The sequence below is a fragment of the Castor canadensis genome, chromosome 11 (assembly GCF_047511655.1).
Source record: "Castor canadensis chromosome 11, mCasCan1.hap1v2, whole genome shotgun sequence".
Classification (NCBI taxonomy): domain Eukaryota; kingdom Metazoa; phylum Chordata; class Mammalia; order Rodentia; family Castoridae; genus Castor; species Castor canadensis.
The window spans coordinates 103454449-103468381 of record NC_133396.1 but is presented as its reverse complement, the minus strand read 5'-3'; the positions used below and the strand labels follow the sequence as shown (position 1 = coordinate 103468381).

Below are 13933 nucleotides of genomic sequence, written 5' to 3'. Positions count from 1 at the left end.
TATATTATTCAGCCATAAAGAAAAATGAATCCTGTCATTTTCAGCAAAATGGATGGAACTGGAGGACATTATGCTAAGTGAAATAAGCTAGACACACAAAGACAAATACTACATGTTCTCTATTATATGTCGAAACTGAAAAAAATCAAGCTGAAAGTAAAATGGTGATTCCTAGAGGTTGGAAAGTGTGGGTGAAAGGAGGATGCATAAAGACTGTTTCCCCCCAAGTTTTGAAAAAGAGAATGTGTGTCTGTTCTCTTTCAAATATACTTTTTGTTGTTTCATTCCTTTAATGTTGTTTACAAACAGGTCTTGCCCTAGTAATGGCCTGCACATGTGGTCACAGTGACAATCCTAAGAATTGCTGGCAGGTTGGGAAGTGGCAGGCAAGACCAGAGCCAGTGCAAAAGGTCAGTGGTGAACATAGGACAGTAGGAAGCTCATCTTCCCCAATAAGGGAACCCAGCAGCTCCTATCAAGAGGCAGCAATGGGATTGAGTGGTCTGGGACCAAGGTCTCCCTGAGAGGCTGAAGGAGCCAAAGTTTGAGGCCCACTGTGACCAGCAGAATAATCACAGCCCAGAAGAACAAGCAGGGGACATGCAGGGTCAGTGGAGGTCAGGTCAAGCCTCAAAAATTCCAGGATACTGTTCTGTAAAGAGAAGAGAAAAAGGCAGTAAGGATGGACATTGGCCTGGAGTGAATTATTCCATTCAAGTTAAAATGTCTAAGGAAGCAACTGGGGCCCAGAATAGGAAGCAACTAAGCCATCTACATATCCCACAATGATGTAAGCCAGGTAAAAATCTGAAGTAGTCTGGGGACATATTTGAGCAGCTCACATGTGAGTCACAAACACTACAGTCATTCCTTTGTATCCACAGAAAATTGGTGCCAGGACCCTGAGGATACCAAAATCCATGGGAGCTCAAATCTCTTATAGAAAGTTGTGTCTTAAAAATTTGCATATGACCTGAGTACATCCTTCTGTGTATTTTAAATCATCTTTAGATTACTCATAATAACTAATAAAATGTAAATATTATGTAAAAAATTGTTATACTGTACCATTAAGGGAATGATGATAAGAAGAAAAAGTCAGTTCATGTTCAGTACAGATGTAAGTTTTTTCAAATACATATTTTCTTTTTTTTTATTGTTTTATTATTTATATGTGCATACAAGGCTTGGGTCGTTTCTCCCACCTGCCCCCACTACCTCCCTTACCATGTACTCCGCCCCCTCCCTCTCCCCCCCACCCCCTCAATACCCAGCAGAAACTATTTTGCCCTTATTTCTAATTTTGTTGAAGAGAGAGTATAAGCCATAATAGGAAGGAACAAGGGTTTTTGCTGGTTGAAATAAGGATAGCTATACAGGGAGTTGACTCACATTGATTTCCTATGCGTGTGTGTTACCTTCTAGGTTAATTCTTTTTGATCTCACCTTTTCTCTAGTTCCTGGTCCCCTTTTCCTATTGGCCTCAGTTGCTTTTAAGGTATCTGCTTTAGTTTCTCTGTGTTAAGGGCAACAAATGCTAGCTAATTTTTTAGGTGTCTTACCTATCCTCACCCCTCCCTTGTATGCTCTCCCTTTTATCATGTGCTCAAAGTCCAATCCCATTGTTGTGTTTGCCCTTGATCTAATGTCCACATATGAGGGAGAACATACGATTTTTTGTCTTTTGGGCCAGGCTAACCTCACTCAGAATGATGTTCTCCAATTCCATCCATTTACCAGGGAATAATAATATTTCGTTCTTCTTCATGGCTGCATAAAATTCCATTGTGTATAGATACCACATTTTCTTAATCCATTCGTCAGTGGTGGGGCATCTTGGCTGTTTCCACAACTTGGCTGTTGTGAATAGTGCTGCAATAAACATGGGTGTGCAGGTGCCTCTGGAGTAACCTGTGTCACAGTCTTTTGGGTATGTCCCCAAGAGTGGTATTGCTGGATCAAATGTTAGATCAATGTTTAGCTTTTTAAGTAGCCTCCAAATTTTTTTCCAGAGTGGTTGTACTAGTTTACATTCCCACCAACAGTGTAAGAGGGTTCCTTTTTCCCGCATCCTTGTCAACACCTGTTGTTGGTGGTGTTGCTGATGATGGCTATTCTAACAGGGGTGAGGTGGAATTTTAGTGTGGTTTTAATTTGCATTTCCTTTATTGCTAGAGATGGTGAGCATTTTTTCATGTGTTTTCTGGCCATTTGAATTTCTTCTTTTGAGAAAGTTCTGTTTAGTTCACTTGCCCATTTCTTTATTGGTTCATTAGTTTGGGGAGAATTTAGTTTTTTAAGTTCCCTATATATTCTGGTTATCAGTCCTTTGTCTGCTGTATAGTTGGCAAATATTTTCTCCCACTCTGTGGGTGTTCTCTTCAGTTTAGAGACCATTTATTTTGATGAACAGAAGCTTTTTAGTTTTATGAGGTCCTATTTATCTATGCTATCTCTTAGTTGCTGTGATGCTGGGGTTTCGTTGAGAAAGTTCTTACCTATACCTACTAACTCCAGAGTATTTCCTACTCTTTCTTGTATCAGCTTTAGAGTTTGTGGTCTGATATTAAGATCCTTGATCCATTTTGAGTTAATCTTGGTATAGGGTGATATACATGGATCTAGTTTCAGTTTTTTGCAGACTGCTAACCAGTTTTCCCAGCAGTTTTTGTTGAAGAGGCTGCTATTTCTCTATTGTATATTTTTAGCTCCTTTGTCAAAGACAAGTTGGTTATAGTTGTGTGGCTTCATATTTGGGTCCTCTATTCTGTTCCACTGGTCTTCATGTCTGTTTTTGTGCCAGTACCATGCTGTTTTTATCGTTATTGCTTTGTAATATAGTTTGAAGTCAGGTATCGTGATACCTCCAGCATTGTTCTTTTGATTGAGTATTGCCTTGGCTCTTCATGGCCTCTTGAGTTTCCATATAAATTTCACAGTAGATTTTTCAATCTCTTTAATGAATGTCATTGGAATTTTGATGGGAATTGCATTAAACATGTAGATTACTTTTGGGAGTATAGACATCAAATACATATTTTCAATCCATGGGTGGTTGAATCAATAGATATGGAACACATGGAATGATAAGGCTGACTATATTCATATCTTACCCTTACACAGTCACAAAAGTCTTTGGGGCAAATGTGACAGGTGTCTTTCTATTGTATAGATGAAAACAGTGAGTTTTGTAGTCGTTCAGTGACTTTCTAAGATTGTATAGCTTTGAAGCATCCAGATTCAAATTCTGACCTTTTGCCACTAAATCTATACTTTTCTGAGCATTAACTGCTATTCACACTCCTTGGTTAAATATCAAGGTTTTTTGGGGGGGAGGGAGTGGGTTCTGGGATTTGAATTCAGGGCCTTGTTTTTGCTAGGCAGGTGCTCTACCACTTCAGCCATTCCTCCAGTTGTTTTTTTTTTTTTTTGCTTCAGTTATTTTTCAGGAAGAGGCTTGCGTTTTTGCCCTGGGCCAGCCTCAGTCAACAGTTTCAGAATTCCTGCCTATAGTCTCCTACATAACTGGGATCACAGGAATGTTTGCTTGTTGAGATGGGGGTCCTGCTAACTTTTTGTCTAGACTAACCTCCAACCAAGATCCTCCCAATCTTTGCCTCCCTTGTAGCTGAGATTACAGACATGAGCCACCATATCAGTTCTTACTTAGTTCCAGAATTAGTTATTGAATCAAGATACCCTGTACAGCCAGCCCTTGACCTTAATTCCACAACTGGACTTTAGCCACTTGGCTCTTGAGTCAGCCACCCAAGAACTATACTTGGACTTCCTCGCCCAGGTTAAAATAGATTTTTCCTTCACTCTCCTGAAGAAAACTATAATTTAGGGTTGGTATCCTGTTCTCTCTTATGAATCTTATGACTCTTGTGAATGTTTTTACAGAACTCCTGACCCCACAAACACTGGAAATGAAGTCTAGGGTATAACAACAGATAGAATGAGGTAGGAGCATCTTGCATTGTTCAACAGGGTTTGAGAGCTGGGTCATCTAAGAATACTAACCCTGGGTTGAAAGTAAATATTGGTCACTTAGTTCCTTTATATGAATTGAAAGGAATTTTTATGATTTTGGAAAGTTGCTTGTTTTTGTTGACTCTCTCTCTTTTTTCATGTTTAATATAAGAATGTTAACCAGGTAATTTTCAAAATTCCTCTTGTTCTCATAGTCAGTAACTGTATGCTTCTTGCTATGTCCATGCCCTCCCCCTAAAAAAAACACACACACAACCCTGATAGAGTGTCCCAGTCCCATCCCTGTAAGTACCCAGGGAGTAGACAATGACTATGGGCAGCTATGTGGCCCTTGGTGGAGCTACCCTTATCCTCGGATTCCACCCCACCACCTCTCTTCCTCCATCATCCTCCATATGCCACCCTTGTGAACACTGCCTATAGGCTTACCTGAGCAGATCACAGCCACATCTTCCTTGTGAGTGCAGTCATGATACCCCCAAAACCTGTGCTGGCACTGCTCCAGGGACTGCTCCTCCCCTGAGCAGTGAACATCATCCATCCAGATGCGGCCCACTCCAGAGCCATAGCTTTTCCGGGCTTTGGAGGATGGAGAGAGGGACTTTCCACAGCCCAGTTGCCTGCACACCACTTGGTCCTCTTCTTCTCCCCAGCCATCATCACAGACAGAGCCCCACACGCCCTTGTGCCGTACCTCCAGTCTCCCAGAGCAGAGGTTTTCTCTTCCTACCAGCCTCAATTCAAAGGCATCTGTAGGGTAGGGAAGAAAGTTGGAGGGTAGAGAGAGGAAGAAAACAAAAAAAGCAAAAATAAGATCATTCACATCCTCTCCCAAACCCTATCAGCACTTTTGAAACTTTTCTCATGCATGCCCATCCTCCTCTAGGGCTCCATCAGGTTCCTACCCTTTTGGCCCAGGTCTGTTTCCTTAACTAGAATCTTTTCACTTTCCTAATCTATTTTATAAATTTAATATTTGTGAATAACTTTCTGTTTTAAAAATTGAAGAACTCAGATACAAGAAAGTGTACCTTGTCTCTATGATATAAAATTCACTATAAAAACAGTTCATGTTAATATAGTACATGATATTTTCAAAGCATTTTCCTATATAAAGACAGTTATTATTATCCCCATTTTAAAAACAAGACAATTGACAATCCACACAATTAAATAAGTTTGGAGTGGTCCTTTGGTGCATGAGTAGTTCTCTGTAAATATTGTTTAAATAGGTTCCATTTAATCACATCTGTGAGTGAACTTAGTCTCTGTACATACAGGCATTACCTAACATTACCTTCACACTCCACCCACATGTCCTCATCATGGGTGCAGTTGTTCTTTTCCCATGGCCCAAAATGGCAATCCTGAAGAGCTGCTTCTTGTCCTGTGCATGATATCTGACTCATCCAGATGGGTTCTTGTACCTGGAAAGCCTTGTTGCAGTGTTTTCGGATCAGTAGTGCCTTCCCACATCCCAACTGCCGGCACACCACCTTTGCACCCTGGAAACTCCAGCCTGTTTTGCACACTGTGCTCCACTGGCCCTGGTGCTGTACCTCCACTCGTCCCTCACAGCGCCCAGGGCCATCAACCAGCCGCACACTCTCTGGGACTGGAAAGAAGAAGCTCTCTGGGTCTGGGGTAAAGGAAAGAGAAAAATGTATGCTCCCTTCAAGAGCATGATTATTTCATAAAAGAGAGCCCAAAGTACACATGACTCTGTTCTAGGTGTTCAGTACCGTGTACACTAGATAAGCACTGTCTAATAGATGCTTGCTGAGGGAATGGATGAGGGAATCAATGACATGAGTGGTTTCTCAATCCCAGATTGAATCATTACTATTTCTCTAGTATTTTAATTTTTCAAAGTATCTTCATGTTCAAATTCTCATTGCTTCTCAAAGAGACAGTAGAGACTTACAGATTTAAATATAGACAGATAGATGATAGATAGATAGATAGATAGATAGATAGATAGATAGATAGATGATGATAGATTATATAGATATATAACATGAAAGATCAAAAACCTCAGGCACAGCATAAGTGGCAGAGCAACTGCCTAGCAGGTGTGAAGCTCTGAATTCAAACCCCAGTACCACCAAAAAAAATAAAAAATATCTCATTTCAATGTTGGCATTAACCAAGTATGTCACATTAGTGTTCCCAATATTCAACCATTCTGAAAAATAGGAATGAGACTTCAGCATCAGGGAGAACAAAGGTGGCTGTTGCTCTGATAACAAATTCTGTGGGGAGACAAAAAAGAGGAGACATAGTCCCTCAGTCAAATCACAGTGTAAGGGAGGAGAAAGTGTACAGAGTGGAAAAAATAGTTATACATAGAAAGCAAATACATGTAGGAAGCAAAGGATACATGTTTTGTGTGTGTTTACCTAGCTATCAATCCTTCTATCTTCTAACTCTCTGAGATTGTGTTGGTTTCCTATGAGTATCTCCTGCCTAATAGACTAACATGGTAGATTCCTCAAGAACTGAAACTATTATAAAACACACATTATGCCTTGTGAGCTCATTTCTTTCCCTAGAACTCCACCCCCAGTTTCAGATAGAGGATATACCATTCAACCGCTGAACATTTGCATCTGTGTAAGTAGCAGAAACCAGTTCTCATACAAATTGATATTAAGAGAAAAACATTCATTCAATTAAATATAGAGACAATTCTGGTTGAGGATATTATTATCTCCAGGGCTCACAACTGAGAATGTGTGAGATTTGAGGGATGAGGGGACAATTAGTCATTGTGTGAAAGTCTGTGACAGAGAAAAAAGACTAACAAGAGTGGCTGGCCATGTGGGGCCTGAGCAAGATGATCCTTGAGCCTGCCATACTTACTCTCACATGATGCTCCAGCTTCCTCCTCAAGTGAACAATCAAAAACATCTTCATCTTGCTTACATTGAGCCAGCGTATCTTCCATCCCACTGCAATTCACCATTTGGATGAGGACCTTTTGCTCTTTCTCTGTAGATGGCTCATATTGAAAACCACTAGGGGATTTCTTTGCTGCTCCACAGCCCAGTTCCCGGCATAGCACAGCCACATCTTTCATGTCCCAGCCATCATCGCACACAGTGCCCCACTGGCCCTTCCTTTCCACCTCCACCCGCCCTTCACAGCGGTGGGGACCTCCCACCAGCCTCACTCTGGATGGAAATTCTGCAAAGAGATGGAGGATATTGTTAGCTGGAGGTCTGGGAGGAGTGCAGAGGATGCTTCGGGATGTGCACAGTCAGTCTGGAACTCTCCCACCCTTGATAGAGGGTGTGGGGAGTTGGGAGGAACTAAAAAGAGGGGTCAGAATGGATAGGGAGGGAGAGGAAGTTCAGGACCCCATATCTGAGTTCTGATTCTATCATACCCTTAATTGTATCCTACCAAGAAACTCTGCTTCAAGATGCCTAGACATAACTGAGGGTCTTTTCAGATTGAACATTAAAGCAAGGAGATTGATTAAAGATTCAGCAGTTTTTAGACTCTCTGGTGGTCAGAACCACCAGAAAAGAACCTATTCAGGTCACCATGTTCAGTCCACTATTTTACAGATGAGGAAAACGATCCTTATAAAAATGATGGTCCTCTGATCATAATGTCCAATGGTGGAAGCCTGAGGTCAAAACAGAAGTCCTTATGATATCTTTTGTGTTCCTTCTTCTTTATGACTTTGTCTCTGTCTCCATTGTGGCTGGATTGGGGCAGTGTGACATACACACATATACATATACATATACATATACATATACATATACATATACATATACATATACATATACATATACATATACATATGTATATGTGTGTATGTATATGCATATATATTCTGTTGAACAATCTCTCTCTCTCTCTCTCTCTCTCACCCGTTCCTACTCACCCTTGCTGTCTCAACCCTTGTCTAAGCTCCTAACTCAAAAGATATACAGAGAGCACTCTGCAGGAAGAATAAGAGCTTTATAGTCTCAGAGCCTCAAAGATTTATCTAGAGTATTCTAGGGCATAGCGGGAGAAGAGAGGCACCACAAGGCCCCTAGAGAAGTTCTGAGGAATGAAGGACTTAGTTTTATTTCCTGAATTAGAACTCTGACTATGGAAAAGAACAAAGAAATTCTCTCCTTCCCACCAACATATAGAAGTGGAGTATAAGGAAACCAAAGACCAGCTCATCAAACAACAAATATTTGTTAAGCACATATTATGTTTCAGATATTATTTTGTGAACTCAGAGAACAATGATGAACAGGACACGTAAGATTTCTGCCCTCACAGAGCTTGTATTTAGTAGCATGAGACAATTGGACCAAATCTACAAGTCTCAAAGCAGTAGATGAGAGGTTTGGAGTTATAGTGTACAGTTAGCTGAAAGAGGTTTGGTGCACCAGAAAAGGCTACATTTGGACTGGTGGTCTGTAACCCATTAGGCTATGAACAGCTTAATGAGGCCAACACGACTGCCTGCATAGACAGAATATGACTCCTGAGGATAAGATTTCTCACTGCCTGCCTTGACTCAACTTTGCATAAACTCCCCAGAATCTGGAGTTAACCAAAGAGTAGCGGTTAAGTGAGGAAACCCTGATCTGGCTAATTTTAAACTACACTGGGAAGTTTATGTTTGATTTATTGGTTTGCTTTTTGTTTCCTTTTCTTCCTTAATTTTTTGCGGGAGGGAAATACAAAGAATGGAAACTAGAGACAGAAATTAATATTTAAGTTATTAAAACGTAAGGAAAGTTTCCATTTTTGAATTTAAAACTTATATGTTTGGGTACAGATAGAACTCAAGAGAGTCACATAGAAATAATTTTTGGGTCAATGGATCTAAGATTAGAGCTTGGATTGACATTATTGTACGCTCCAGAAAATAATTGCTATCAGGATCTTGCACAGGTTATTTTATTTGTTCTTGGATTTTAAATTTCCCTCTTGTGATGAATTTTCATATTCTATGGAGAGAAAGACTAGAGCCGTTCTTAGGAAAGAATAAATAAGCAAAAAAAGCAGGGCAAAATGTAAAAGAAATTTGGCTGAAGGAAATAGAAGAGTTGAGAAAAGATATGAAAGGTAGAAGGAAGAGTAGAGGGTCTTGTCAGGGCAGCTGCATAATGGAGAGTTCCTTTAGCCTATTTTATCAGCAGAGAGAAGGACCTAGAGGTTCAAGAGCTATATCCTGGGGTGTGGGGAAGCTGTAAAGAGAACAGGTGTCTCCCTGCACCAGCCAAAAGTGACAGTCTTGGAGACGAGGAAAAATGCACCAAGTAATTTGAACGTCATGATGAGAGCCCAGAAGTAGCACTCTTTAAGGGATCAAATTACATCCTCCATACACCAATGGTAGAGTTTGTAGCTTCCCTCTCTGGTAAAGTCTCTACTATCAAGCAAAAGGGTAGAGTAGAGGAATAATTAAAAGGAAATTTGTAATCCACAGCCAGTCTCCTTGGGTTTGGACCATTATGCCCTTCCTCTCTCATAAACCTATTCTCTGTCAGCAGCCCTATCCTCTCCTCAGGTGCATTGCCCAAAAACTCCTCAAGGAGGCAGTCAATAAGGCTGAAGTAAACCTGACCTTTTCTGATCAAGCTATGCACAACACAGATGCAGATGTATTTCTAATTCAATCAAAAATGCCAAGAAGACTGGCAGGTAGCCCTGGAACCCACAAAGGCAAAAAAGTTCATTTCCCAGATGTGGTCTGAAATAAGGTTGTCTCCTGTTTTGGATGCTGGCTGAACTTCTCTGCCACAGAGGTTCTGTTGGCAGAATAAACCATCATAAACCCGTCCATGTTTTTTGGAGGTAAAATACGTCCACACAAGACTGATAAGGTGAGGTGGCAAACCAGAAAGTAATGTTACTGGCCTGTCTTGAATCATAGTTTCTCTCCATGGCCCTGGAAACTTCAAAATTTCTTTTCTCCCAAACCTGGAGACCACCTTCTTAGGAACCCTACCCTACCCCTAACCCCACCCCCCCCCAAAAAAAAACTTACCTAAGAGGCTGGGTCTGGTACAGATGGCTAAAGAAATAAAAAACAAAGGGAGTGAGGTCATAGAGTAAATTTCCAAAGTTTTGTTCAAAGAATACAACTCTCTAGAAAGTCCTTGTCAAATATTTTGTGAGAGTGTAGGAGATACAGAGCCTCCAAGGTCAGGCCTGTTGTGACCTTCTTCTCTTGGCATAAACAGCCTCAAAGGACACTGGCTAGGAATCACAGAGACAAATTCTACCAGCCATTCCCTTTATATGTGGTTGTGGCTCCACCCCAGGCACAGATAGATTGGATTTCCTGTTTTTGTCAATTAAATTGATTGGTTATAACCACCTGAAGTGGAAGTGTGATGCAGCCCCTTGGCTTAACGGCAAAGAGTACTGGAGGCCACTGGGAAGGTATATTGGTGGGCAAGGTAATGGTACCACATGGGCAGTACATAGGGCAGAGGACAGTGGCAGGACTTGGCTGTGTTCACTGGCACTGCATTTAGATTGAGGTCAGCAAATTTCTTCTGGATAGAGCCAGACAGTAAAATATTTTAGGCTTTGTGTGCCATGTGGTCTGTGTTGTAACTACTCATTTCTGCCATTGTAACACATGAGAGTAGTTATATGTATGTGGGTGAAAGAGCATGGCTACATTCCAGTAAACATTTGTTTATGCACACAAATTTAAATTTCGTGTGTCATGAAATATTATTTTTCTTTTGACTTTTTCTTATATTTAAAAATATGACAGCCATTCTCATCTGGTAAGCTGTAGTTTGCTGACACTTTATTTAGATCAACATGTCAGAAGAAACTCTTTACTTAGTTCCAAACCACCAGATTTACTAGCACATAGTTGGAACATTGGAGTTTTTCCTATAGGATCTATGTATGGTTAGACTCCTCTGCCCATTAAGTTTCCTCCTAATGCTTCCCTGAAACCTTCAGTAGTCTCTGGGGCATTTTCAACTAAAAAGCATTTTCAACTACAAAACTGGCTGAGGCTGGGCACCAGTGACTCATACCCGTAATCCCGGCTACTCAGGAAGCAGAGATCAGGAGCATTGCACTTTGAAGCCACACTAGGCAAATAGTTCAAGAGACCCTAACTTGAAAAAAAAAATTCATGAAAAAGGGCTGGTGAATGGCTCAAGATATAGATCCTGAGTTCAAACACCAGTATCACACCACCAACAACAGGTGTTGGCGAGGATGCGGGGAAAAAGGAACCCTCTTACACTGTTGGTGGGAATGTAGACTAGTACAACCACTCTGGAAAAAAATTTGGAGGCTACTTAAAAAGCTGGACATCGATCTACCATTTGATCCAGCAATACCACTCTTGGGGATATACCCAAAAGACTGTTACTCCAGAGGCACCTGCACATCCATGTTTATTGCGGCACTATTCACAATAGCCAAGTTATGGAAACAGCCAAGATGCCCCACCACTGACGAATGGATTAAGAAAATGTGGTATCTATACACAATGGAATTTTATGCAGCCATGAAGAAGAACGAAATGTTATCATTCGCTGGTAAATGGATGGAATTGGAGAACATCATTCTGAGTGAGGTTAGCCTGGCTCAAAAGACCAAAAATCGTATGTTCTCCCTCATATGTGGACATTAGATCAAGGGCAAACACAACAAGGGGATTGGACTATGAGCACATGATAAAAGCGAGAGCACACAAGGGAGGGGTGAGGATAGGTAAGACACCTAAAAAACTAGCTAGCATTTGTTGCCCTTAATGCAGAGAAACTAAAGCAGATACCTTAAAGCAACTGAGGCCAATAGGAAAAGGGGACCAGGAACTAGAGAAAAGGTTAGATTAAAAAGAATTAACCTAGAAGGTAACACCCATGCACAGGAAATCAATGTGAGTCAATGCCCTGTATAGCTATCCTTATCTCAACCAGCAAAACCCCTTGTTCCTTCCTATTATTGCTTATACTCTCTCTACAACAAAATTAGAGATAAGGGCAAAATAGTTTCTGCTGGGTATTGAGGGGGGAGCGGGAGGGGGTGGAGTGGGTGGTAAGGGAGGGGGTGGGGGCAGGGGGGAGAAATAAACCAAGCCTTGTATGCACATATGAATAATAAAAGAAAAATGAAAAAAAAAAAAAACACCAGTACCACAAAAAAAAAAAAAACTGATCAACCACCCCCATCTTACAGGATTTTTCTGAAAGAGCAAATATCTTAGGGCCTCTAGTCAGAGTTTTTTAGGAAGATCCAAATATTTCAGTGGTGAAGACCAGAGTATTTCCTTCCCTGGGTTTCCAGATAACTTCTCATTAACCCCATGTTCTTAATCTTCAGATTATAACCACAACTATCTGAGTGAAACCTTGTCTGCAACTGTCTAAAACTCAAGATTATATTACACATGTTAATCATTGTATAACCTCCCACACAAAACTTGGGTACCTGAGGAGGAAAGAAAAGCTTGATATACAGTGCAAAAGTGACATAAGAAGTATGTGACTTGAAGTTCCTTGCAGGGTGGGTAACTGCAGGTGGCTCAGATCAGAAAAATTTCATAAAGGAGGTGGGACTGTGGAGGAGCCCAGGAGGTTCAATAGTTCACCCATGAGGGGCACAACTAGCTGTTGGGTGTTGTGAGGAATGTAGAGATGTTCAAGTTATGGCCAGCATCCTATACTGGACATATAAGTGCTAAACTGAAAGAACTGTATGGGCTTTGGTAATGCCTTAGATCACCAAGACAATAAAAACAGATGCCATTGATTAGTATAAAGACTTAGAAGACATTGTTAGATATCCTACATTAGTTATCTTATGAGATAGCTCTCAAAAACTTCTGAGAAACGTAACATTATCTTCACTTCATTAGAGAGCAAGATTTCAGAGAGGTATAATAATCTACAAATTCAGACAGTGAAGTCACCTAAGAGCCAGGACAAAACCCAGGTCTCTTTAGCTCCAAAAACTCCAGATTATCTCTAGATAATTTTAGATCAACCTGTGTAAAATAAGAGCTAGAAAAAGTTAGTGAAACATTGTATGAAATACTTTTCAGAGGAAACTAGAAAAAAGGACCAATAAAAGGTGATAGTCTTTCTGCTCTACTTTTTATACCTGCTGCTACTCTGTGTCCATTCATTTGACTTCATAATAGTACATTCAGAAAAAATTCTGTAAAGGGAGAATAGGATAAACTCTCATAAATATATATACAGTAAATTAGGTATATATGCCTATGGATTATATATAATCCATAAATGGATTAAGGGTTATTTAAGGGTTTAGAACAGTTGCCAGATGTAGAAAGAAGGAGAAAAGCATTCCTGAGCAATAAATGAAACTTCATAGAGAGATTCTCTAATCAAATTTCCAGAAAACCCTGAACTCTAAACAAGTAGAAGCAGAGATACTCACCAAGGATCAAGGAGAACAGAAGAGCCATGACCCAGGCAGCTGAAGATGATAAACTGAAACTTTAGGCTGGAAGTAGGCCTCAAGTAACAATATTCAGTTTTGACTAGCTACAAGTGTACTAAGAGGAGGAAGAAAAGAGGGTCCTGTGTGTAGCAGAAGCATTATCAGATGACCAGAACCAATGGACCCAGGGGGCAGAACTGATAGAGCTAGAGCTGCTGGGTTCAGCATGTTTTAGAGGAAGGGAGGTGGCTGGAATTGGCAAAAAGATCCTGAAAACAAAACAAAAATTTTTATAAGAGGGTATTATAACTGCATTCTACTGAAAGCCTAGATCCACCCATCTCTACTTCAGCCCTGTCACTACATAAACAAAGGAAATGCCTCCACAAGGAAAAACAGGTACCCAAACATGGCCCTCTTTCGTTATAAGATCTGACAATTCTTAGCCTCCAAGGATGGTTTGTGGGGAAAGTAAGCCAATTTGAATTACTTTAATACAGAAGGAAGTACCTAGAGAATGTAGAAGCCAGAG

At 40.6% G+C, this 13933-nt stretch overlaps 1 protein-coding gene across 1 annotated transcript; it reads right to left on the bottom strand.

The window, feature by feature from the left end:
• Positions 1-265: 265 nt before the first annotated feature.
• On the bottom strand, positions 266-13595 carry Cd5l (CD5 molecule like). Its single transcript, XM_020183027.2, has 6 exons — positions 13399-13595; positions 10004-10030; positions 6856-7179; positions 5291-5632; positions 4423-4743; positions 266-652 (listed from the first exon to the last, which is right to left on the bottom strand). Exons 1-6 carry the CDS (start codon positions 13424-13426, stop codon positions 624-626), a joined length of 1071 nt encoding a protein of 356 aa, XP_020038616.1. The 5' UTR covers positions 13427-13595; the 3' UTR covers positions 266-623.
• Between the last annotated feature and the right edge of the window lie 338 nt (positions 13596-13933).

Excerpts from the sequence above, each read along its gene's own strand:
- Cd5l (XM_020183027.2), bottom strand. The coding sequence starts at position 13,426 with ATGGCTCTTCTGTTCTCCTTGATCCTTG. Across the intron at positions 7,180-10,003 it reads TACCAGACCCAGCCTCTTAG|AATTTCCATCCAGAGTGAGG; the intron begins GTAAGTTTTTTT and ends ATCTCTTTGCAG. Across the intron at positions 653-4,422 it reads TGTGGCTGTGATCTGCTCAG|AACAGTATCCTGGAATTTTT; the intron begins GTAAGCCTATAG and ends TTCTCTTTACAG.